Below are 25866 nucleotides of genomic sequence, written 5' to 3'. Positions count from 1 at the left end.
CTAGTTGACCTTTCTGCTCTCTGTGCATCTATGATTGGGGTCTGCTCATGTCTTCGTCCATCCCCAGGCTGCTTTGAACATGCTCACCAAGTGCCAATCAATGGGCTACAAAGATGATGGGATCCTGTGCACTGCTGTTCATCCTGGCTGGGTGAAAACAGAGCTGGGAAGTGAGCAGGTGAGTCAGCTAAGGATTTCTTCTTAAGCACTCTCTGCATTACTTCATTCTAAATCAGAACTATACACACACACACTAATGGCTCATCCACACTTCCTTTTGGGACACATTTCTGGGCACACTTCTGCGATTTCCAGGTCCTGGCAAAGAGAGAGAGAGAGAGAGAGTATTGCCCTGCCACTTTCCTCAGGAAAACCAATGTTTTTTCTGCTGAACTGGAGCAAATGGCAATCAGCTTTCCCGCAAACTGTTGTGTGCTCTGATTCAGCAGTAAAACACAGGGTTTCCTGGGGAAAGTGGCAGGGCAAAAAACAAAAAAACCCAACACCCCACACTCAGACACAGACCTGGAAATCCTGGATCTGTGCCTAGAAATGTAGTGCAAAAGGAAGTCTGGCTGAGCCAAAGCCTCACCAGTTCTCTTGCTGAAAGTCTTACTAATACTGTGCACACCCAAGGGAAGAGGCTCCTCCTGGCAGACCCGAGCATTGACCTTCCTTGCCAACCCCAAGGAGCTGGCCACTAAAGTCTGAGTTAAGGAAGCCGCCGGTTGTTGGGGTGTCTTTGGCAATGGAAGCAGAGCATTGTTGTCATGATGGCTAGTAGCCATTGATAGCCTCCACGAATTTGTCAAATCCTCTTTTAAAGCCATCTAAGTCGGCGGCCATCACTGCCTTCTGTGGGAGTGAGTTCCATGTTTAACTTTCTTTTGTATGTCCTAAATCTTCCAACATTCTGCTTCACTAGATGTTCAAGAATTCTAGTCTAGTGTTATGAGAAAAACTTTCCTCTATCCACTTTCTCCATGGTATTCATTCATATATACATCAACCTGGAAGCAAAGAGCTCACTAATAGATGCATTTTTATTCACACTTGCCTGTAATAAATACACTGCTGATCACATTTTTGGTTGGCGAATTGCATCACAGATTTTTGGGGTGTGCCGATTTCCAAGGATAGCTGCATATAGTTTTGCTTATTGTTTGGAGAAGTGAATATTCAGTCAGGCCCACACTAAAATTACAACCAAGGACAAACTTATCTCATCCCTCCCTTCTGCTCACTCCTTTGGTAGCTAGATAGGCAAAACCATCACTCATGTGGTTGGCTGAGCTCTCATCCATCACTGCAGATTTTCTTGTGCCTCTGCAGAATCACTATCTAACCATGGTTTGTACCTTGCAGGCTGACCTGACTGTCGAAGAAAGTGTGTCTGGCATTATGAAAGTGCTTTGCAACCTCTCTGAAAAGCAACACGGGGTGCTGGTGACTTGGGAAGGGAATGTTTTGCCATGGTGAGAGCCTCGGAAGGAACCAAAGGCATAATGAGGATGGAGCAGCCTGAGGCTTTGTAAAGCTTTATATCATGAGTCTTTTGAATAAAAATTGAAGCGGCATCTCTTGGGTCTCTTGTCTTCTGTCCCAAAATGTGACATGTAAAGAAATGGGATTCCATTCCCAGTCCTATCTCCACTCACCAGCCCTGGGTTACTGGCACGCCTCCCTCAACGATACATGCACCCATTTATATCCTACTTGCTCTCCCTCCCAGAAGCCGTTTTATAATTAAGGCAAAACAGAGGACTGGTGAACCCAACCTCAAAAGGCTGCTGGCAGTTTTGCCTTCACCAGTACATCACAAGGTTTCTCAAATTAGGAGACAACTCTTTCTACTTGCCAGATTTTCCACAGTAAAGGGAAATTCAGATTAAAGTGCAGAAGAAAGTCTGGCCTGTCATTCTGATGATGCAATATATGGATGCTGCAAAAACGCTTATTTGTACAAGCAGCACCAATTCCATAATAAGCTTCCATCTTATTACTCGTCTGGGTTGGGTGGAGAGAGAAGTTGGCCAGGTCAGGCCAAAACCAGAGCAATTGGCCAGAAGACCTCCGCTTCTCTCCCTATGGCTGCAAGATGATTTTGTGGGTTTGCCTTGCAGCAAGTCCAGATCTCAGTTTAGAGCTGCACAAATGCATGACAATGGGCCAGGATAAATGGGTGATACCTCTCAATTCAAGCTAAGTGTTAGCTACATACTTTAAAGCTGTTGTTATCAGAGATGGTACATCTTGAATTCAATTATCATTTTAACAACACCTACAATTTCCCCTTTTGCACACTCTGGTGTGTAATCCCACTAGCTAAGGATTATACTCAGCATTAATACATTGTGTTACTGCATCAAACCACCACACCTTTCCATCTGGATACTGTGAGACAATGAAGCCTTGGCCACTCTATAAAGTTTGAAGAAAGGAAGCCTTCTGGGCCCAGGGAAAGGACCGAGGGGCATGCATGGAAGAGAACAGCAGAAGGGTGTTTTGGAATAGGGAAAAGGAGACGGAGTTAACCATAGGCACTGTAGGATGGCCACTGGAAAGCTGGGCTTTGGTTCAGGCATGGAGGACAAACTGGGAGATGGGAGCTGAAGCCAATGTCCCTGAGGAAAAAAGGTAGAGCAGGGAGGCTGTGGACTCTCTTCCTGGCCTTGGAGTGTGTGAAATAAGTATGTTTGTGGGTGCTTCTCTTTTGAGATGTCCTCAGAGCACATCTGGACACTCCAGTGAGTCCCTCCTAGGGCCATGAGGAGTCAAAGAAATAGTACCAATAAAAGCAGCAAAGAGTAGGCACACCTGCCAACAGGCTTTCATACTATACTTATGTGAAAATGAAGAATACTGGTCACTGCCTGTAATAAAGAGATTGATTGATTGGTTATGTGAAAATGAAGCATAATTTGTATGACAGTCACCATGGGAAGAAAGTGATGCTGTGCTTTCTGTCAGAGAGGACAGTCGCTTAACATTTCTGGATTCCAAGCAATGGGAGAGGTGAGGGAAGCACGATGGGACGTCCTCGCAGGGCAAGAGGCATGACAAGGAGCATCAGGGGTCTTCTCCAAAAGACGGCCTGCTTTGCCTACGGAAGGGTCTTGTTCTTTATTCAGCTGCTGCAGAAGGAAGTTGTTTGTGGAAACAAGGGACCTGGCAAGAAGGAAACAATGAACAGGGACCACCCTTGACTGAGCCCAGCATCTCTGAATGAGTTAGCTTTCTTGGACTTTCAAACCAACAAGAAAAGCTACGTACTTCAAACAGGAGTTTCATTAGTTGCCAACCTGTAAGTCTCCAACTTGATATTTTCAATCATTGGACATGCGGCATAGGGACTAATCCTGACCCTGACTAGAGGGTTTAATTGTCCCATAACCAATGTCACCCTATAAACCAGGTCACATTGCTCATGGCATTAGTTAATGGACAGGAGGGCATGGTTCAATCCTGTCTTGGGTTTGCAAACAGGTACTTGTAGCCAAACCAGGATTTTGCCTCTTGCGTTTTCCCTGCACAGCAGCCAAGGCAAGAAGAAATAAAAGGTGCTTTTTGTGAGCATCAGCAGAGCACAGGAGAAGTCCTGCCTGCTGCATTTGCTTACAAAAAGCAGCTTTCTTTCTCCCCTCCGAAAGGTGTCTATCACAAGCATCAGCAAAGGACAGGATCTGCTATCAATGCTCTTTTCTTCTTCCCCTCTACATCAAATTTGCAATCCCCACTGTGGCTGTGAAAGAGACTCTGACTCTCTCAACTAGTCACTTTTTCAGATTAGCCCACCTCACAGTGTTGTTGTGATGACAAAAGTGGGGGGGGGGCACCATAAATGCCATGCTGAGCTGCTTTTAGGAAGGGAGGGATAAAAAATGGAATGACAGCCCTACGTCCCCTCCCCTAAATGGAACTGCCAAACTTAATTTACCTTTGGCTCTCCTTCAGCAAACTGATGGTGTCCTGTTGCCTTTTAAGCTGCTTTAATTCAAAAGTTAAGATGTCCACCTGGGCATTCAGCTGCTCATTTCTACTTAACAACTCATCTAGGAGAAAAATATCAGCGGATGAGCAAAGCTAGAGCTGTGCTTGATCAAAGGCATGGGAAAAGGTACAGAGCAAAGTGACCCATGAAACCCCACCTATTATTCTAGCTATGATCATTTGAAGTCTTTCAAATGGCTTTTTGGGGTATCCATTTTATTCTGGATCTAGGCGCAGCAGAAGAACAGAGATAGTATGAAAACTGAACTGGAACATGCACCCCTTTGGAGACTTTGTTTTACCACCTGAATTGTAGACTTTGAATGTACTTTTGTATTGTTGAGATGCTGCTACTGCTGTTTAGTTTTTAAACAACACTTTTAATCTTTTTTAAAAAACAACACACTATTTTATTTATAACCTGCCCTTCCTCCAATAAATTCATGCCCTCATTCCTCCTGCCCCCTATTTAATCCTTGTGACTGGCCCAAGAAGGTGCAGTAAACTTAATGGCTATCAGCACTGTTCAAAATCTGGTTCCTTCCAGCTCCTTTGTCACCCTGTCCATCCTTCTATGTCATCTTGCATCTCTCTGGCTTCACCCCAAGCCCCTCCCCCTTGGCTGGATGTTGTGGTATTCATCTGCCTTCCCCAGCTGAGAGGAAGTTTTCTCCCAGGCAAGCTCTGTAGCAATGGGCACTGGTGGTGGAAATGGCACAATGAAACATCCTATGGGGGACATTGTCTATTTTACTGGGGCAGAGGCTTGTGCCTGTGATCTTCAACGCCAGCCCGAGTCTTGACTCGAGCAGGAAAGATAGTCAATCTCTCATTCATCTGGAGCATGTAGAAACAGCAGTTAGGCTGACTGATTATGTGAAAGCCTCCCTCAACACAAGTGTAGAAATGTCCTAGCATTGACAAATGCAGTCAGACATCGCTCTGGTATTTTACCAGTGAACTTACCATAAGAGAGAGAATATATTCCATGGGAGCTGGAACTGGAGGTGACGGCGGCAGCAGCAGCACCTTCCACGCCTCTTTCTTTGAAAGGTGGGCTCTGACTCTCTTCCACCTTCTGTTGGGGAGGGAAGGAAAGCGTTGGTAGGGTAGTTCAACAAGGAGGAAAGGGGACTCTGTTGGTCTGACATAAATATGTGGTCACGAATGTGAGATCAAGGTTTCTTCTTTAGGCAGGGCTAGAGATTTCTGAAGACAACACCATCCCGTCACCAATCAGCCCGGGACCTTCTAAATAAAGCAATGTTTGTTTTTTGGCATTCAGATGCAATGCATGTAATGAAACCGCAACATAAAACCCCCATGATTATGAAGAGAGTATAGAGGTTTTGAGAATATTGGGTTGCAAAGAAGGTGCTGTAAGGGCCTGTGTTTGCTGGGAGAGCAATCCAGAGGCTGTAGGGTACTGTTTATGAGACTGTGTGGCAGTGGGAGGCTACCCAGATACCCAGAGGGAAGCTGTGCTGTGTGGGTTTTGCATCACATTCTGGTGTTTAAAGAAAAATACAAAGCCCTCAGGCTCAGTGTCAGATGGCAGGAAGCCCCAGTGTGTTGGGGGTCTGTGGACATTTCTTGTTCTGTCATTTGGAGGTGGCATAGCAGCCGACGGAGCTGGCATGGAGGGTGACAAGTGCTGGCACAGCCAGCCTGGGTCAGGGAGGGGTCCTTCTGGGTCTATGGGGGCTCTCAGCCACTGCCTGACCACTGGCACATGGTGATCCACATAAGTCACAGGCTCTAGGCTGGACGGCTCCATAATTCAGAGCAGCAGCATGGACTTGTGCACATGGCTTATCAGATAGCTGGACAGTAAGTTATCTTAATTATAAAACATTAAAGATTCTCTCAAAAAACAGAACTAGGTTTGCTTCCACTTTACCGAGGAAGGAAGAGGGAAGCAATGGTGAAAAGCATGTACCCTCATAGCCTTGTCGATGGCACTGCTGCAGTGCTGCTGAGAATACTTTGGTTGTTCCCTAGGAAGCTGGCAACTGAACCCTGAGGAGCTGGGGCCTAGCACGGCTTTGCGGGCTGAGCAAACATCCTGCTGTGAACGGGCAGCCGCCATCAAGTATGCAAGCAAATCACGTGCTGGAGCTGCAAGACAATAAAAGCACAAACCAGATTAAAACATGGTAAGTGGGACCTGCAGCCAAATGTTGCAGTATGTAGATTGCTCCTGATCAGGGTTCCAGCCAACCAGCCCTGCCCTGTCTCAGGATAACCCAGTCAGCCCCACCCCCACCCCCTCTCCTGACCCTGTTGTTCACATTCTTTGGCTACTGCGCATACGCAGTCCCCAGTGACCTGCTTTGGATGTTGTTGCTGTCGTTCCATTTGTGTTTTTTCCCCTTCTAAAGATTTTCTTTACTATTGCAAATTTCAGGATCCCCCAAAATATGTTGGTATATCCTGGTTGCTCTGTAGCTTTCAGCTTTTAAAGTTAGTTTTAATTTAGATTTAATTTAGTATTAATTGGTTTTAACTCACCTTATTTTAGTTTTAACTCTGTATTTTACAGAGTGGTGACCAGAGGACATAAGTCTGGATTTTATCTGCTTGGAGGTCTGGTTTTTCTTTTTAAAAATACATTTTTATTAAAAGATTTTTAATGAGTAACAAAAGTACATTCAGTGTCTTTGTTTTCAAGTTGCAGAGTCCTTCATGCAGGTCAATTACATTATATTTTTAATGAATTCAGACTTGCCTGTAAAGGGAGTATTGCATAACACAGCGTTTTTCATATAAGAGTGGCTGGTCATCTCCATAACCCTGAAGAGCTGCATTTTTTTGTGGAGTAAAGTATCTGGGTGGTGTGCTCTCTACCTATTACTGCTGTAATCTACATAGTGTTTACTTAAAGTAAGAAATACATTGGGTGTTGTAATATCTTGAATGAATTTGCTTCAGGCAAAAAGAAAAATCAACAGACCTGGTCTTGCCTAGTGTTTAGTAACTAGGCCAGGAGTTGCTGAGTCATTAAAGATGAAAGAATCTGCCCTACAGTTAAATTTGAAATACTACCATATTTACTCAAATCTAATGCTCACCTTTCTTTGGCCAAATTAAGGTCACATTTTGCAAAAAGTAAGGTGCACATTAGATTCGATGGCACATTTACATTTGCCAGGAAATACTTATTTTGGTTTCAAGGTTCTGAAAACTGAGGTGCCCATTAGATTTGATAGCATGTTAGACTCTGAAAAGAAAGGGGTGGTGGGAGTTTTAGGCACATAGCCTGAGCCTAGAAGAGCATACCAAGGAAATCCTTATTGATAAAAAGGGACCCAGAGCCGTTCCAATAACGATCCACTAAATCCAGGAGTTGCTGCAGGACAGTGACAAGAAGACATGGTTTCTCAGTGCTGCTGACAATACTTGATGTCTGGAGAGGGATATTGCTATGCTCTCTGGAGTGAAGCTACAAAACACATAAGTAACATTTGTTACATCTGGAAATATGGAGGCATTCTGACAAACATCTAAAATTTATTTATGCACATTTAAAGAGGGGGATTAAAGTTCGAGGGTAGGAGAGAATTTCTGACAACTTGTTTCTCAAATAAATCACGGAATTTCTTGGTTTTTTCAGTTGTTTTTGTAGCTTAGAATTTTTATATTATTATTATTAAGTAATTAACACAACACAGACAACAAAGAGGCCGATACTGGTCTGCTCCTGGCCTAGCCCTCAGCCTTGATAACTAGTTATATGCCATGCCTCATTGCCAATTTTTATCAAACTGGGTTTGTCCCGCCCCCGGTCTTTATAACTGAACTTTAGTTAATCTAGGCTCTCTCCTCAGTATATGAATCTGGTGTCTATCTTTTGCCACTGAGCTATGTCCTTGTTTGAAATCAGAAGAGCAGGACAAAGGTTCAATTCAGGATCAGCATCACTTTGACACCCAATATCCTGAGCATGAGGGAAAGGCACAACTGGAACCACTGTTTGGCACCCCTTTTGAAAGGCCTTAGAATGAGGTATGTAAGAGTGGGGAACAGGATCCGGCGCTGGATGCCTATGTCTCCCACTCCCAGGCCAACTCTGACAGGCTGGCGGAACTGCTCACTTGTCAATCACCTGATGTCATAATGTTGTCAGGTGACTGGTACCAGTCTAAGATCAAAGGAGGTTGCTGTAATGGCAGATCAGTGGTTGCAGTGATTACCTTTGATGATGCACTGTTCATGCCAACCAACTGACTGGCACTGGGAGCAAGCTTCTTGTTTAACATTCATTAACCACACACTTTTGAAAGAGTTGTTTTTCTAAAGTGGGTTTGTTGCACTAGGCTAGGGCAACAGAGTATTCTGACTCATTTTAGCTCCTCAAACCTAAAGTTCCAGTAAGAGTTTGAATCCCTCTCACAAAATACTGAAAGTCTGGAAACACCCTGAGATACAATGTTAAGTTTATACTGTGCTGAAGAAATCAACTGCAGCAGAATGGGGCTGGGAGGAACAGATGAAAGGGCAAATGAATGTCACTCAGAACAATCTGAGGCATGCCCATAAATGTCTCACAGCCATGCTAAAGAACAGATACCACACATGCTTCATTAGGCAGCATACCACCCCATGATCCTTCCCCTGCTCTACCTGCTCCACAAAGAGGATCCAGAACAAAGCACTCACCTCCGTTACTGGCTCTTTAAAACAGTGCTTGGGGGTTACTGGAGTGTGCTGGCTGCTGGTATGCTTAAACTCCATTCTTGAAGGACTGAGAGATCGGCAGGCTGGTGGGTCTCGCCCTTTCCTGGATGTGGATGCGGATGTTAAGGCTGTAGCCGATTGTGAATTCCCAAGAGACACCTCACTTAGCAAAGAACGATGCTTTGACAGGAAATCTCCAAAGCTTGTAGAAGCTGAATTGAAGAATGAAAGAAAGGAACTATTTGGTTAGCAGATGGGAAAGAAAGGCTAACACTTGTCACAAGGCATCTTTAATTCCCAGCCATCTTGAAGGTGGGCTATTAGTCCAGTTCTATCCTCCACCAGCCCAAAAAGGGCCTGAACTATTTTCATAGTGGCTAAGCATCCAAGCACTGTAACAGAGCAAAGAATAACAGTGAAGACACCCTGTCTTCCCCACTCTTGATCTAAATGCATGATCTCTCCAGAGCTGATGTCTGAAAAAATAAATCCTGCAAGTCTGCAGGTCACTGTACACAGTACTGCTTCTTCTACTACCCTTGGTGTCACAATTCCTCAGACAGTTTACACTTTTTTAAGGTGTCAAAACAAACAGATAAATACTAATCCAGCATTTCTTTAAAAGGTGGTTAGCTTACCCAAAGCACTGGGGACAAGGTAGCAAGTTAGGCTGTTGAACCAAGCTTACTGGCATGCATGCCCATAATTTTATTTCTCACCCACAGTGAGCTCACCTTTTCCATTTCCCACCAAGATTGAAAGCAAGCCGCCATCAATTCTACACTTGTGGCCAACTCTCGAAAACAAATGAAACCAAAGTAGAATTTAGGCCAACCAAATTCCAAAAATTCTGGTAGCCATGCCCAAATCCTCCATGCTTTCTATGGTTCACAATCAGACCTGTGCAGGGGAGGGGGCAACCAAGTATGCTTGCCCCGGGCCTTGGAGGGCTAAGCCGGCTGGGGCCCCCTGCTAGGACTTAACACTGTCATGCTAATAATTTTATTCTAACAAGACTCCCACTCCAGGCCTCAGACAAGCTGTGCGCAGGCCGGTTCATCATGCAACTTTGGTGTAACAAAGTAGTCCTTCCAAATGCTCCTACAGGTAGAAAGAGTACACCATCAACCATGTGTGAAAATTCTTAGGAAGAGCGGGCTCAATCCAAGCATGTGTGGTGACAAGAGCTGTAAATTCATTTCCCAATGGAGCAGCTCAGGATACTTTTACCAATGGAGTGTGGGAACGGGCTGAACATAGCAGAAACAGTTGTGAGATCAACTTTGTTCTCTCTATTCATTTGTGCCCTGTTTTTCCGCCCTTTTGGGGGTATTTCTCCTAACTCCCAGATTTGAGTATCAGTCTCATAACTACATTCAGTTACGTACTCAATAGATAGAGGAACAAGAATCCTTGATGTAATTATTAGTTTTCAAGAAAATGTACTTTATAAAGTTTGAGAATGGAATCAGATTGCTCCCCCATTCCTAGTCTCACTTTAGGCCTGCCTCTTTTAAGCTAAGTGGAAGAGATAGAGTAATGATCTTCTCTTCTACGGCTATTGACTACTGACAATACAGTGGTACCTTGGGTTACATATGCTTCAGGTTACAGACTCCGCTAACCCGGAAATAGTACCTGGGGTTAAGAACTTTGCTTCAGGATGAGAACAGAAATCGTGCTCCGGCGGCGCGGTAGCAGCAGGAGGTCCCATTAGCTAAAGTGGTGCTTCAGGTTAAGAACAGTTTCAGGTTAAGAACGGACCTCCGCAACGAATTAAGTACTTAACCCGAGGTACCACTGTACACTGAAATCTGAAATTTAGGAGAAAGCCCATTGCTCAGTGTTTTTGCCTTCATGCCTCTTTTTTTGAAGCTGAAATTTGTGAACAGAAGCTGGCTGCTCATTATACTGTTGACCACCTGTATTTTGCAAAAGGAGAAGGCTAAGAAATATTATTAATAGTGGCAGAAAGTTGACATTTTGAGTCACCAGGAGAGAACCAAACAAAGATTTCCTCTCATTCAGAAAGGTTAGGAAAGACTGAAGAAGTTACGTCTTGAAAACTAAGACAATAAAGCCAGCCTTTACCTGAGCTGAACTTTAAGGGACTTGCATGGTCTGCATCCGCTTCTGAGTGCTGTCCCAGGAAATCTCCACATGAGGACCGCGCAGGAGCCAGGACTTCGTTAGCAAACTGTGAGGTGTAATTACAAACATCATCGGCTGCCGTCTTCTCATTCCTCTCATCATGAAGCCTCTTCACCAGCTCCCTGCGATTAGCAGAGGATGGGAGGTACAGGTGCTCATAACTCTCTGGCCTGAGGTTGGTCTTCCCTGCATCATCACTCAGACTCAGCCTCCTAGTTGGAGAAGCAGCCCGGCCAAGATCCAGAATGTCCACTTTCCTATTTCCCGTTTCTCTTTTTCCTTGACAGAGGAAGTCTAGAGATGAGCCTTCAGAAAAGGACACGTGAAACTTCCCCTTACCAGACACAGCTCTGCTTTTCATCTGGGAGGGCAGGGAAGTCTGTGCCTGCAGGGCAGTGGGAGACCGGAGTTTCTGTTCTGCATGCGGCAAGCAGAGGGAAGACATTACAATTCACTTGTTCATTCATTAAATATATTTTTATTCAACAAGAAGCATAGATGGCTCAATAAAAAACCCTCTAAGTGGTTTACATAAATTCATTTCAGGAGTTGTTTCCATTTATCACAAGATAATCATGGTTAATAAACCTTGCTGGGAAGAAAGAGATATGAATTTAGTCACACTTAAGATAAGGTTCCATTTATAAATTAAATTATGTGGGTTGACAGATGTTTATTTCATGCTCTGAGGCAAAGGCTGAGCAAGCCAAAAAACTGGAGCTCTAGTGGTTGAGAAGAATATTAGCAATATACCTGCCATTTATACTGATGGTTGCAAAAAGAAAACCCATCAATCACTCAAAACTTATCCTGTAAATTATATTTTTGTACCAAACTGAAAAACATCTCAATAAGTTGAAATAAAACCTTGTAAGAAACACCCAAATCTTCAACTAGTCAAGTTTTCATCTAGATTTAGGCCTAGTATTCAGAAAGAGCAGGTAGGGGGTAAGCCCATATTTGGACTGTTCCACTTCAGACTGCAAGTGGACACTTACATGATGGAGTATGGGTCCCCATTTGCGGGGGGTGATCTCAGAGGTAGAAGCCTTCTTCACCTTGACATGCAAGGTGTTTTTTTTTAATGTACTGATTAAATCTTCAGGCTCAAGCAGCAGAATCTGGATAGATTTTACTACTTTCTGTCTGCGTTTTTGTGAGAACTGGCCTTAGCGAAACATCAGAATCAGGAGAGTCATCTGACCCCAAAAGGCTGAGAATGCACACAGATTTTTATCAGGTTGAAAAAGGAAAACACTCACCTCTGTCCAAAGAGTTGTGACTCAGAAACTGTCTTGCATTTGCATTGTCTAGCTGGAAGATATTACAAAGTTAATATTCTGTCCAATAGCAAGAGTTACTCATTTGTTTCAGAAAAATCAGTCTTTCACTTTAGCTTTTGGCATTGCTTTACCATTGTTTTAAGTATTTTGCATTTCAGTTGCTTTCTCCAGGCCTGGGGGTGGAAGCACATCTGGTTTTCATTTTGGCCCTTTTCTTTCCCCACACGAAATGTTTCTGAATGTTTCAACTAAGAGGCTATAAATGGATCTTGGGGCAGAATTAGGCATTTCAACAGGCAAGTGGTAGCAAACACTCATAAAACTACCATCATGCCACTGTCCCCGGAAGCACCATGTGATCTGAGGTATAGGACAATGAGCTCTCATATAGGCCCACTGTTTCTCTCCTTCTAGTCTATGAACTAGCCTGGAGTTTACTGACTTCACTTAGTTGCATAACCCAAAATGTGAACACATGTTCTAGTCATTTAATGAACCGATACAAATGGGATGGACAAAAAGAGTAGGTTTGGCATTATCATGCTTGTCAGGTCTGCCTCTAGATCCCAGCTCACAGAGGACCAACGCCCGGTGGATATAATGTACAAAAGTCTTTATTGAAGTTTAGTTTCCATTTCAAAGCTCTGGGCGCGCAGACCCACGTCTTGACGCTAGACCGGCTAAGTCCCCTCTGACTCACTGCTCCACCCACACCAGTTTAAGATTCTAGCCCGGCTCCACCTCTTACGCTGTTCTTTCCTTCGCTGGGTCCTTCTGCCCTCTGGGGTTTCCTCCTTCCTGGACTCCTCTGACGCTGAGCCCCCTGAGTCTTGTCCCTCCCTCCGGCGGGCTTTAGGACCTGGCTCCCTTCCCGGGCTCCCCGCTGTGCCGCGCTCCTGTACATTTGAACTTGGCGCGCGCGCCCAGCCGGTGACTTTCCTTCTGACCGTTTCTCCGCTTCCTGATGTGGGCGTTGCCAAACCTGACTCCTCTCCTCCCTCTGGTGGTGAGGACACTGGTCCCGACTCCTGGGACTCCCCCTCCCCACTGCGCTCTGGTGGAGACGCTGGTCCTGATCTCCAACTGCTGCTCAGGGACTCCCCGCTGGCCCCTTCCTCCTGGGGCTTCCCCCCTGGAACCCCCCTCGCTCTGGCCACCGGCGCTCCCTTCTGTGAGTCCTCCGATTCGCTAGAGAGGCTTGTGGAATAACTCTGGCCACTGTCACTGCCTGCGCCCCCCTCGTACTCCTCCTCCTCACTCTCCATTTGCTCCCCCTCCTGTGTCTCTCCTTCTGAACCCCTGACAATGCTTTATATATAAGAAAGGACATAAACAGGGGGGTTGCCACAATTTTGAAAAGGAAAGGCCTCCCTCTCAATGCATACAACACCTGAAAACTTTCTACTGCTGACACTGATGCAACTGTAAGGTTAGAGGACACAGAAGTTTAACATAGCAAAGCGCTGCCCAAAACAGCAGCAGAAGCCACCTGCCTCTGTTTGACTTCATCAAGCCCACTTACCAGGATCTGGTCCTTGTTTCCTTTAGTTAATTTGCTGGTTGGCAACACAGAAACAGGCGATGTCTTTAGAAATGAGTCTCTCTCATCATGGCATGACATATGGCGAGGAGATGAATACTTTGTACCTGGTTTCGTTTCATAAGGAGAAATAATGATGAGCACCCACTGTTCGTTTGCAGAAGAATCAGAATGAAACACACCCACGTGTTCCAGACTGCTGAGGCCCATCCTTTTGTTTTGCTCTTACAGGAAGCTCCTCAGGGGGCATTTATCCATTTCCTTGCCTTGGCAGCCCAGTGGGGCACTAAACCCATTTATAGCTCCCAGATATACCACTGAGCTCAGATGTACCATAAAATACCCCCAAAATAAATAACTGCAACACCTTCCTGAGTTAGAGAGAAAAAAATCAAGTATAATCTGGGGAGAGAGATAAATCTAAGTGGAGAATAGTGTCACAACTCTGCTGGGTTCAAAAATCTGCCAACCCAATTCCCCAAAACCAAGGGTTCTATCAAAGATCAGAACATCACCCCACAAATATAAGTTTTTGTTATTTAACACCCCCCCCCCCAGTATTACAGTCAAAGGAATAAACAAAGAAAACATTGGTTCAAATTAGGGATGGATGGAACAGTCTTAATTATACCAGTTCGTTTCTATGTTACATGTGTTGACCAGGAAATTAGTTTAATCCCATTTCTGTGAGGATTTTCTAGAATCCACATGAATGCAGGACTCCTTTAAAATGCTCACAAAATAGTCTGGGGGCTGTCTTCTCTCCCCACCTTTTTTTTACAGGTTCTAGCAATCTGAAGTGGCTAATGCACACTACTCCTCTGCCACATATGTTTATAATCCTACCATAGTTCCTCCTGGGAGTGGCATCATCACCCAGGGAGATTGTAGGGCACACACATGGGGGCCTTTGTATCGTGTGTGTGTGTGTCTTACTAGCTGTTAAAATAGTTGAAGGTGGGCCATATCTTACATGATATGAGAAGATTTAAAATATAAGGGAGTAAGTTTGGGTGAGAAATCTAAATGCCTTCTCCCTGACCTTTAAACAGAATATAAATTGTGCAACACTGTAAGAGAAGCTTTCTGATAACCTGATAATCTGAAGACCCTAAATGCATTTGAAAGGATTTGTTTGAGAAGATGACATCAAGGGATTATCTTTGCTTCAAGGCATTGTAGCAATATAAAGTTTTGCCCCTCAGGGGAAAGGGATGGTTAGGATCTGTGGTGAAACAAACACCAGCAAATTGCAGCCACACACATTTCCTCCTTAGGAAAGAAGGAGGGAAGGAAAGTCAAGAGTCTGAGTGAAACAAAGGTCAGATATGGACTTAAAAAAACTGTAAAGGGACCCCTGACCATTAGGTCCAGTCGTGAATGACTCTGGGGTTGCGGCGCTCATCTTGCTTTACTGGCCGAGGGAGCTGGCGTACAGCTTCCGGGTCATGTGGCCAGCATGACTAAGCTGCTTCTGGCGAACCAGAGCAGTGCACAGAAACACCGTTTACCTTCCCGCCACAGCGGTACCTATTTATCTACTTGCACTTTGCCGTGCTTTCGAACTGCTAGGTTGGCAGGAGCAGGGACCGAGCAACGGGAGCTCACCCCGCTGCGGGCATTCGAACCGCCGACCTCCTGATCGGCAAGTCCTAGGCTCTGTGGTTTAACCCACAGCGCCACCCGCGTCCCACTGGATATGGACTTACAGACTAGCTATAGAAAGGAGAGATCAAGCATGATCCACACTTTAAAGTTCTTTGTCCAAGCACCATTTTTTTACTCCAGAGTTTTCCCTATGAAAACCTACTTTTGGCAATCCGTGAAAACCTGAATGGCCATTTGTTGCATGTCAGCTTTAAAGCATGTGTTTTCACAGGGAAAGCTGGGGGGCTAAAAGAAGAATGCCCAGACACTGAGCTTTAGAGCACAGAACTGTGCCTAGAAAGAGCGGGGCAAAAGGAATGTGTGGACACACTCACAATTGCAAGAATGCCTTGTAAAGCTCAAAGCAGCCAATATCCAAGCATGTCTCATGGAGAGTCAGTCACTCATCAGAGCCCAACTGGATCAGGCCAGTGGCCCATCCAGTCCAGCATTCTGTTTTCCACAGCAGCCTCCATGAAGAAGCAAGACATAGAGGCAAAAGCTCTCTTCTGTTGTGGCTTCTGGCAGAGGGGCATGCTGGGTCGGCAGAGTCAATGGTCAGGGACAATGGCAGCTTCCAGACCAGATACAAGGGCAGCACCACATAATGTACATGAGCACAATCAAATATTCAGGCTAAGCATACTGGGGTTTTCCAATCCCAGTGTGATTGTCTCATAAAACCTACCAGTACGTGTCCTGTTGCTCTCTGTATTCATACTGGATGTTGCAAAGCTTTCTTGGTCTAGCACTTCACTCCTCATTGTATTTTCCCTTGAGGTAAATTTAACAACAGCGATGTTAGGATTAAGTAACCTTCAATATCAAGCACCTCCTTTCCCATCCAAAAGTGTTACTTTTCATCAGACCACTTCCATACCTTGACTCGTCTTTTTCCAATGGATCCTCTTTGCTCCTGAGGTTAAAATGCAGGTGGGCAGCTTTTCTCTCACGCTTCCTAATAGTTCTTTCATCTATGAAGAAGAAGACATGCAGGATCAATGACTGGCTTCAAAGAACGGTAGCAATCATGTGAAATCATAATGGTGCCATGTGATTGACAGATGGGCTGCTCTACCAACCTGTTAGAATTAGCCTGCAGAGGTGGGGACAGATAAAGATCTGGCCCACAGAGCCATAACAATTCTCTACTCCTGGGCCAAAGTGTCAGAAATAAAGGGCAGCAGCAGCAGCAGCAGCACTAGAAATTATGGAGGCAGGCAGCCATTTTTCTGCCTGTAGGCTTGGTATCATTTGTTTAGAATACTAATATCCCACTTTACAGCATCACATCAGCTTACAAAGGACAACAGAATTACAGAAGTACCACAAAATTCATCTGATAATGTGATTATTCAGGTGATATATCCTGCCCTCTTTTTTAGTATTTACTTTGGTATCTGATTACTAGGCAGCAGAGCCCACCAAGGACTTATGAAGCAGTAAAGAAATGGGACCAAGCAGTTCAAATTCACTCAGCACATGATGTAAGCAAGTATAAGGTTTATCCTGTAAACCATGGAATGCTCATCCTCACTGTCCAGTAATTTCCTAAGAGTTTTAGAGAGAAGAGTGACTAGCCCAAGGCCATTCAATGAACCATGCCCAAGTTGGGTCTCTCATGTCTCCCTATGCTTTACACCAGGCATGTCCAAAGTCCATTTCGGGGGCCTAATCCAGCCCAATGTTCAATTTAATCTGGCCCCCATGCCAGTATATGTCCTGGGTTAAAATCCTAAGAAAAGCTCAGCAACTTCAATCCCCCAAAAAGCTCAAAAACCTTTGAGTTAAATCCTTTAAAAAGCTCAAAACTTCAATCCTTCAAGCCTAAAAAAAGCTCACACATGTTCACTTCATCAAATCTGGCCCTCTTTGAAAAAAGTTTGGGCACCTCTGCTTTACACCCTACTGGCTCACAACACCACAAAGTCGTATTTCACCCAATCCTTGGAGTTGTGATCTTGCAAGTAAAGATAGAAATCTCTAACAGGCCCCTCATAAACCCACCTATTCCAAGGAAGAAGGAAGAAGCATGGAATGAAGACTATTTCTGTATATATGACACACACACCTCCAAAATGCAGAAAGATTGCTGGAACGTGCTATTTTTTAATTTTAATGTAACTATAAAACTATCTATGTTCTGTGTTCTATGTCAGTCCTGATGAATTGAGTGTTGTTCTCCATCTAACAGCTAACTTCCAAGTGTGAAATGTAAAAGTTGAACAGACATAGAGGTCTTTCTTACCGTATATGCAATGTTAAGCATATTACAAACTAAGATTTGTAATCCAACAACAAACCATGGCTTATGAATGTGGTTTGTTTGTGGTTAACAAGCCATGGTTAAGCTGCTGGGCAGAGTTTGGGTGATCAAATAAGCCACAGTTTAGTAAACTATGGATAAACACTACACATGAACTAGGCCACAGTTTTAGGCACCATATTGCTTAATATTTGTTTAGAATGCCACATGCATGGGCAATCTCTGCTCACTTCTGTGCCTCTTTTCATAAGCAGCATTCTAGTATTGTTCATGAAATACATTGACAACACTCACACAACTCCGGGCATCTGGCCACAGAGATGCCCTAGGGCCCCTTGCACCCTTGGCAAGGAGCTGTATTACATCCTACTCAGGAAAAAAAAACACTTTACTGCAATAGCCACGTTAGAAATTACTATATTTTACACAACCCAAGTACTCGAAATCCTGGTAAGCCTTGTAGACTGGAGCACAGGCCAGATCCTTTGCTAACTGAACTATTTTGGGGTGCAGTTTATTTTTTAAAAGCAAATGTTCCAGTGAGCGTCGGTCCAAAATACTGACAAAGTAACGTGCCCCCCCAACATGAGCCTAAATCTATATATTCAGAATGTTGTTGAACATGTTGTTTTATTACAGTAAGGCTTGTATCTCTGATGCAAAAAAAATTGACAAACAGCACAATTCTCTGCAGGCCTACTCAGAAATAAGTCCCATTGAGTTCAATAGGATTTACTCTCATATTAAGTGTATAGGACTGCTGCCTAAATCTGCAACTCTATTCAGGCATATATATTCCACAGAGTCGGTCTGACACCTTCCTAGCAAAAGGAAGTGGCTGCTGTTAGGGCTCATCATTGCAGCAGCCTGTCCTGATCTGTGACTGCTGTGCTTTGCCAACTCACTAGGTTTGACTGAAAGGCAGTTACTGCAGGGTGGGGGTAGACATATTTTGAAAGCCCTCTCTCCCCTCTCTTGCCCCGTGCTGCAGGATCCAAAAGCGGGCTAGTGCCACTTCATCTCCCAGTCAATCTCCAATGGTGATTTTTCCCACACACCCAAACAGCTTCCACACACACACCGCCCCCGGTGGAGGCCGGTTTCACCAACTCCTAGGTACAGCTCTGTCCAGCCCTATTCTATGCTTGAGAATACTGCAAAGAAGGATGCAGGACAATTTCAAGGTAGATGGATGCAAACTAGAAATAAGGCATGGTATCCACTGAATCAAAACTCAAACATTTACTGGAATTTTGCTATGGTTCAAGGTACAGAATATGGTTTATGCTCCCAATTTGCTTTCTAAGTTCATTATATAGAAGCAACAGTTGGTTATATGTCACTCCAAACTTACTCCACCACACCTTCCAGTCTTTGTATCAAGATTGGTTGTTCTTCAAGAAGATACACCATGCATGACAGGTAGCATCTGGAGGAAAACAAAAGGTCTATAGCAGGAGCTCAGTCTAATCTTAAACTCTAGGGACCTGTGGCTTTCATTAAAAAACATCAGACTACTGACTAATCTAGCTATCCAAAGTGAGCACAAGTAAAATGGAAGATTCAGTGAGACAAAGATTTGTGACAGCATAATATGCTTCTCCATAGCAACAGAAGGCAAAGCCCTTAGTACACAGTACAGCCACAAACACACGCCCTTTCATGGGCACACTCCCTAGAAACAGTGCACAGGGTCATGAAGAAAAGGGGAAAGGCTCAGTTCTAGGACTGCTAAAATAATATTAAGCAGAGATTCTCAAACTATGGTGTCAGTCCATGGAGGGGTGGGTGTCTAGGCAATGTTTTAGACTGAGGCAGATAGGATCCACAAGCAGTGGTGTGGAGGGGGGGGGGAGTTCTCCATCTACTTTAAATTTATGAGGGCAATGCACTCTCACCTGCCTCATCTGTTGATCAGGAAAGAGAATTTGGGATTGGTATCCTGACCATCAACATAGCTCCCCATGAGACTGGGGGGCAGAGCTACTTGTAGTTACTGGCTGAAGCCATGACTGCAATGTTTGAGAAAACAATTGGAACAATGACAAGCTTTGCCCTTATGCCAGCATCATAGAAATGACCTCTACCGTCCCTCCTTGCTTCATCTCTCACCTAGCATCTCCAGAGCTTGTAATCTGTACACAGTGAACAGTCTATAATCAGATTCCTTCCTGGTTACAGGGTTGAGACGCAGGTCCAGCTCTCTAAGGAGAGGCAACGCTTGAAGGCGGGCAACTTCCAGCAAGGATGAAACATGATTATAGTACAAATTCAGATGTTGTAACAATTGTAAATACTCAAGACCCTGCATGGAGAAAAAGACAAGGTTGCAATTTGAAAATAAAATGTTTCTTTAAGCACTGAACTTGATCTCACCAACTGAGCAAGTAATACATTGGAAGTGGGGGAGAGCATGCATTTTCTCCATAACATGCATAGTTTTATAAACCTCCATCAGGTCTATCACAGTTATCTTTTTTGACACTAAATGGCTCCAAATGCTTCAGGCTTTCCTCTTGAGAATATACTTTATCTGCCTGAACAAATTGGTTGGTCTTTTCTAGACCTTTTCCAACTCTGTGCTGTCCTTTATCAAAAGGGAGTGATCAGACCCACACGGCATTCCAGTGTGGTGCTACAGATGGGCAATATATTAGGCTAGACCAGTGTGAGGAAGCAACGGGAAAGGTGGGCCCTGCGAGACCAGCATTCAACCTTCACTTAGAAACCTCCAAGGAAGGAGAGTTCAGAACCTTCAGAGGGAGATCCATCTTCCATGCATTATAAAAAAGTAAACATTTGTTTGACCCCAGTTATTTGACGCAGAGGGGAAAACCTACAAATACAGTCCAAAAGGCACATAGGGAGTTCTGTATATATGGGAGAATTTTAAAAAAAAGATCTTGTCATCTCAGGGAGCCCTGGCTGCCTAGATAAAACACTATAGCCCCACAAACCCTTACCTGGAAGTAAGGCCCACTGAACTCAGTGCAGCCTTCTTCTGAGTAAATACTTAGCTATTTACTAGATGCACGTCAGCAGCACCAGATGACCCTGCTTGGCTAGGCGCTGGAGTGTATTTCACCCCGCACCTTGCAGAGTCGGGCCTATGCTGCCAACAGGCCCTGTGCCCCTTGGCAACATCTGAAAGCCCTGATCCACTAGGTGCTGGAGTGGATTGCACCCTGCACCTTGCAGAGTCAGGCCCAGACTGCCACTGGGCCCAGCAGTGGTGACGGCAACAAGCAGCTCCAGATCTCCCAGCCCTACCCATTGCCACCCTAACCCAGCACTGACCTGGGGGTTCTGGGTCGCGGGCTCTACCAGTCAAAACAGGAGCCTCAGCGATCACCCTCTCCTGCGGGAAACAAACCAGGACTGCTCCAAGAAAATGCATATGGCAAAAAAGAGTGCTAAGCCCTGGTGAGATGCCCTCTTACCCTCTTGTGATTGTCCAAGTAGATATATATATTCCTTCACTTCTCACTTCCCTCTGTGCCCCCCCCCATTTACGTAATTTTCACCTGTGGCCCCCTTGAAATATCCTAGAGGGGCTCAGGGAGCCATATGGCCCCAGTTGGGAAACACTGGTTTGGGGAGCTCTTTTGGTGTTTCTCACAATCTGCTTGCATTTTCGCCATTCTAAATGACTATGAGCTCATTCACACTGTCACTTAATGTGGAAAGTAAGCCTTCTGTACCTCCAGATTATTTGTGAATAAATTAAATAGCCCTGTGGTACTCTCCACAGGAACAAACCCTCCAGAGTATTCTTAGACCCCTCTTGTGCCAGAGGGCAGGCAGAGCTCAGCACCACTCTTTGTTCTTTGCTCCTAGACCTAACAGCCTCCAGAGCAGGTCTGAGGACAGAGTCTATCCCACCATCACATTAGTCCCTCACACTCTTCCTTGGAGATGCCTCTGTCTTTTGCCTTCTCTCTTGACTTGCCCACCCACCTCCACCTCTGGCTTTTTCTGTGGCTCAGAAAATTATTGCAAGCCCACTATACTGCTGTACACCCACCTTTGAGTCCAAATATATTTTATTATTTATTAAATTTATATTCTGCCCTTCATCCGAAAATCTCAAGGCAGTTCACAATACCTGGAGAGCCAAACTATAGCCTTAGCATTAACTCCAGCCTCATCACAGGCACCAGCTCCAGCCTTCAGAAGCCACATTGCATTCGTTTATTTATTTATGAACATTTGCATATTATTTTTGCCTTTAAAATTTTCAAATATTGCACTATTGTGCAAAAGATAAACATTTTTTTACCATCTGCTTCCTGGTATTAAACCAGTTATTGAGCCATAAGAGAACACACAATTCTGCAACTGGTAAATTGGCTTAAGAGAAAGACTCTTGTCAGAAGTGTTTCGGAAGTATATAGGAACACATACTGAGTCTTGGTCTGTCTAGGTCAGTGCTGTCTACAGTGGCTGGCAGAAAATCTTCAGGGTTTCAGGCAAGAAACATTCCCAGCCCTACCTGGAGATGCCATGAATTGAACCTGAGACCTTCTGCATGCAAAACAGCTGCTCTGCCACGAAGCTGTGGCCCTTCCTTCAAAATATATAATATCTGCATAATTGCCTTTATATTGTTGACATATTGTCAACATTCTCAAATAACTGTAAAAGGTTGGTACAATCTTGAATTGTGCTGGAAGCCAGCACAGAGCTGCATTTCTGTTCTTAGCATTGTACTAGAGATTTGCTTCTAAACTACCTCCCAATGGTTCATGCCCAGGTGAGGGAATAAAACCTTAAAGAAAGAAATCCAAGACAGATATGCAAGCTGAGCTTCCTGGTAGGAACCCAGTTTATTCAAAGAAACTATTGCCATACTGACAGTTACTCCAAACCAGAAGTTAGGAAAACTGATCCAAAGCACATTTTAACAAAGTTTTTTTGTTTCTTTGTTTAAATTATATTTTTATTAAAGATTTTATTGTGCAACAAAAAAGAACATATGGTGTCTCCACTTTCAATTCATAGAGTCTTTTTCACAGTTCATTTACATTCAGTATGAGACACTGTTGACATAGACATTATGTGGCTGGAGGGGAAGGGGGGGAGAGAGAGATGGGGAGATTATGATTTTTCATTCTGTTGCATAGTGTTTGTTCAGGGTTTTTGTGTCAGCGTCATGTGAGTTATTTATTTATATATCTATTTTTGGTGGTGGTACAAAACATTAGTGGATCCAGAGCTTAGTTGGTTGTGTTCTGTTGATTGCAATGTGGTATGTTTGCATGTGTGTGGGGGTGTTGTTGGGTCAGATTAGCCATATTGATTTGTATGTTGTTGTGGGGTGTGGTGGGATACGACACTGTCTTGTGGGGCTGTATATGTGATAAAGGGGAGCCACACTGGGGTGAAGGCGTCCTCCTTTGCTTGTCCCTGTGTGAGTTTAAGTTGTACAATCATTTTTGTTGTTTAGTCGTTTAGTCGTGTCCGACTCTTCGTGACCCCATGGACCAAAGCACGCCAGGCACTCCTGTCTTCCACTGCCTCCCACAGTTTGGTTAGGCTCGTGTTTGTAGCTTCGAGAACACTGTCCAATATCCAGCCATCTCGTCCTCTGTCGTCCCCTTCTCCTTGTGCCCTCCATCTTTCCCAACATGCAGCCATAAGGCCCACTAAATTCATTGGGTTTTACTCCCAGGTAAGCAGGTATAGGATTGCAGCCTACAGTCTAGGTATATATCACTTCCAAGACTGAGCTGCTAGCATGCCATATTAGACATGTGAAGGCAGGAAAGGATGGGTGAGATGCCTCTTACTAATACCAAGCTCCTCCACTTGGGAAACAAGAATCATTCATCACCACAATTACTGGCTTCACAGTTCAGGGGCATCCCAGGCTCTGGCTTTTGGCAAAGAAGAGCTAATCTCTCAATAGATTATCCTGCAGCAACCATGAAAGGCCGCAGAACTCACCTCTAGACAAGCAAGCAGGTTCTTTGACAAATCTAAGGACTGAAGGTTTTTAAAGGCTTTCAGGCCATCTCCAAGAGAGACAATTTTGGCTGCATGGGTTCCCTGCAGAGAGATGGACTCCACCTGTTCTGGAAAAAAATGGCAACTTGTAAATGTATTTTGGTCTTTCCTACAGTTCTTAAACTGAAGTTTTTCACATATCAGAAAATTTGTCTATCTGATTTCTTTTAGCTTTGTATATTCTGACTATGTGTGTGTGTGTGTGGGGGGGTTAGATGTAAAATATGTTGCTGTCATCCACAAGTATGGGTCCTATTAAGCTGCAACCCCTAAACCCCACTGTGGCAGAAAACAATAGTGCAAACTGGCACTAAACTGAAAAAAAATTAAAGAAATAACTCTCAAGAGACACAAGTCATAAGCAGCATTTCAAAGGAGGATCTCTTAGGATAGAGAAAATACGGTTAGAAGAGATCCCATGGTGCACAAACATCTTTTTATGCACTGTTGCCTCTAATCAAACAGGTTTTTGTAACCATTCAAAACCTGCAGAACCAGTTTATCTAGAGGCAAAGATGGTTTGGATGAGAACAGCGGAGGACCTTGGGGTCTCAATATTTAATTTAGCACCTCCTTCGCACCATGCGAAATAATAGTTGCAGCGCCCCCTAGGCTCTGCACCGTGTGAACGAACTGGTCAAACTCCCTAAATCTGCCTCTAGTGAGCATTTAGAAAATGAGAAGCAATTCTTTCAAATCAGAGTCCACTATCTTGAGTGTAAACACAAACTATCTAGCATTTTCTTTCTTTCTTTCTTTCTTTCTTTCTTTCTTTCTTTCTTTCAAAAAAGATTTATCTTTGTTTTCTTTTTAATACTTTTATTAGCTGCTTTGACTGGCTGCTTTGAGAGAGAAGAGTGTGTTATAAATAGTATTAAAACACTGCATATAAAAAGAGAGGCAGGCAATCTGCCCAACACATTCAGAGTGGACTTAAGGCAGCACTGAATTTGCTGCTATAGGTTTAACAATACTGTATTAAATTCCCCAACCTGGTGCCAAGGGCAGAAAGCTGTAAAAAGCTCGTGGGATCTCCCTTTTTATGTAAGATCCCCTCACAACAAAACAAAGCTACTGCTTCATCCTAGCCTGATTTTGCTTCAGTGCACGCGAGTTGCAGAAAAATCCCTGAAGTGGCCTCGTGCTACTCAGCAAGATACTTTGGCTGCCCCGTCCCAAGGACCAGCACGCCGAACCACCACCGTCCCCGAAAGAAGCCCCTCCCCACTCAGTCCCCCTCTGAGTCCTCCTCTTGAGGCCCCCACCGCGGAGAACTTGCCCCTCTCCTCCGCGCACTTATAGCGAGAAATTTTCGCCAGGGCGAAAGCCAGAAGAAAAAAGGGAGCCGTTCCGCATGGAACAAAAGTTCAGAGGAATTAGTTCTGTTTCACACATGCCTCCTACCCCACACTACCCTCCCGACCGGCCAGCCTTCCCTGGAAACGTCCGAATGCTCTAATGAAGTCGGGGACGGTGCCAGACTATGAAAAGGAGCGCCCCTGAGCATGTGCAGAATGTCCACACCCGGTGACCGAAGGGTCCCTTAACTCTGGAAGCAGCGAGGCTTGGAGGTGGGCTTGAGCTTGGCTGGGCCTAAGTAGCCGTGGTCGCCCTGTCAGGGAGGCTGTCCCATGGCGGCGCTGGGGGGGGGGCGCTCCTTTGGGGAGACCGAACGAGGAGGCCCCTTCGCGCGCGCCCCCGGCCAGCCCTCTCGCTAGCTGGCGGTCAGTACCTGGCTGTAGCCCCCGCAGAGCCGGCTGCCGGCGAATCCAGGCCTCGCTTAGCGGCACCGGCACCGCCATGAGGCCGCCGCGCGTTGCCTGGCAACCGGGCAAACACCGCGCGGCGGCGGCGGCGGAAGGCCGCGAGCCAAGGAGGCCGTTGAGCGGCCGCCGTCGCCCGGCCTTTGCTTTGCCCTGCTGGGCGCTCTGCCCCGTCCCCTCAGGATGGTCCTCCGCCCCTCCCTCCGCCTGCCCAGCAACATGGTAAAGGGGATCTCCTCAGGAGAGCAGGGCAGAGAGAGCGGAAACCCCAAATGGGCCCCCTGTGCGGGGCTGGAACCGGGGGCGGGGGAGGTCTCCCTCTACACACGCCCCCACACGGAGCGCTCTCTCCGCCTTTTTTTCCAGCGCCGGGAAAGAGCGTCTCTGAGCATGTGCAGCTGGGGAGCATGCATCCACACTCGACAGCATCCTCGGATCCGAAGCATTATCGGAGAGGCTTCTTTTTAATATAGATTTAAAAAGGGCGGGTGGGGGAGGGGAATTCACTGGTGTGGTTATTTTAAAGGCTTAGCATCTGCTCTG

The 25866-nt window shown here is 45.1% G+C and overlaps 3 protein-coding genes across 10 annotated transcripts in view; 2 read left to right on the top strand and 1 right to left on the bottom strand.

The window, feature by feature from the left end:
• The window catches only part of LOC310851970 (C-signal-like), a 6891-nt gene extending 5314 nt beyond the window's left edge, over window positions 1-1577 (top strand). Inside the window, exons 5-6 of the mRNA XM_083754661.1 lie at window positions 68-178; window positions 1366-1577. Coding sequence (XP_083610787.1) covers window positions 68-178; window positions 1366-1479 — 225 coding nt within the window. The 3' untranslated portion in view covers window positions 1480-1577. The remainder of the gene's footprint in view (window positions 1-67; window positions 179-1365) is intronic.
• On the bottom strand, window positions 1026-25410 carry LRRC36 (leucine rich repeat containing 36). Of its 8 annotated transcripts, none has more exons than XM_083754651.1 (14): window positions 25293-25400; window positions 23501-23623; window positions 19667-19859; window positions 16169-16262; window positions 15977-16062; window positions 13624-13748; window positions 12081-12132; window positions 10759-11235; window positions 8650-8879; window positions 7270-7432; window positions 5930-6108; window positions 4957-5068; window positions 3938-4052; window positions 1026-3168 (listed from the first exon to the last, which is right to left on the bottom strand). In XM_083754651.1, the coding sequence occupies exons 3-14, from the start codon at window positions 19671-19673 to the stop codon at window positions 2967-2969; spliced, it is 1842 nt and encodes a 613-aa protein (XP_083610777.1). In that variant the 5' UTR covers window positions 19674-19859; window positions 23501-23623; window positions 25293-25400; the 3' UTR covers window positions 1026-2966. The 8 variants fall into 8 exon arrangements, with proteins under 8 accessions (XP_083610777.1, XP_083610778.1, XP_083610780.1 ...); XM_083754652.1 differs by having other exon boundaries at window positions 23501-23628; window positions 24553-25298; XM_083754654.1 differs by lacking the exon at window positions 19667-19859 and having other exon boundaries at window positions 23501-23628; window positions 25293-25410.
• The window catches only part of KCTD19 (potassium channel tetramerization domain containing 19), a gene marked incomplete at its 5' end in the record, with an annotated part of 24259 nt that continues 23584 nt past the window's right edge, over window positions 25192-25866 (top strand). Inside the window, 3 exon segments of the mRNA XM_083754649.1 lie at window positions 25192-25218; window positions 25220-25391; window positions 25394-25545. Coding sequence (XP_083610775.1) covers window positions 25192-25218; window positions 25220-25391; window positions 25394-25545 — 351 coding nt within the window.

Source organism: Podarcis gaigeae, assembly GCF_964106915.1.
Source record: "Podarcis gaigeae genome assembly, chromosome: 8".
Lineage (NCBI taxonomy): Eukaryota > Metazoa > Chordata > Lepidosauria > Squamata > Lacertidae > Podarcis > Podarcis gaigeae.
This window is presented reverse-complemented; position numbering and strand designations above follow the sequence as displayed.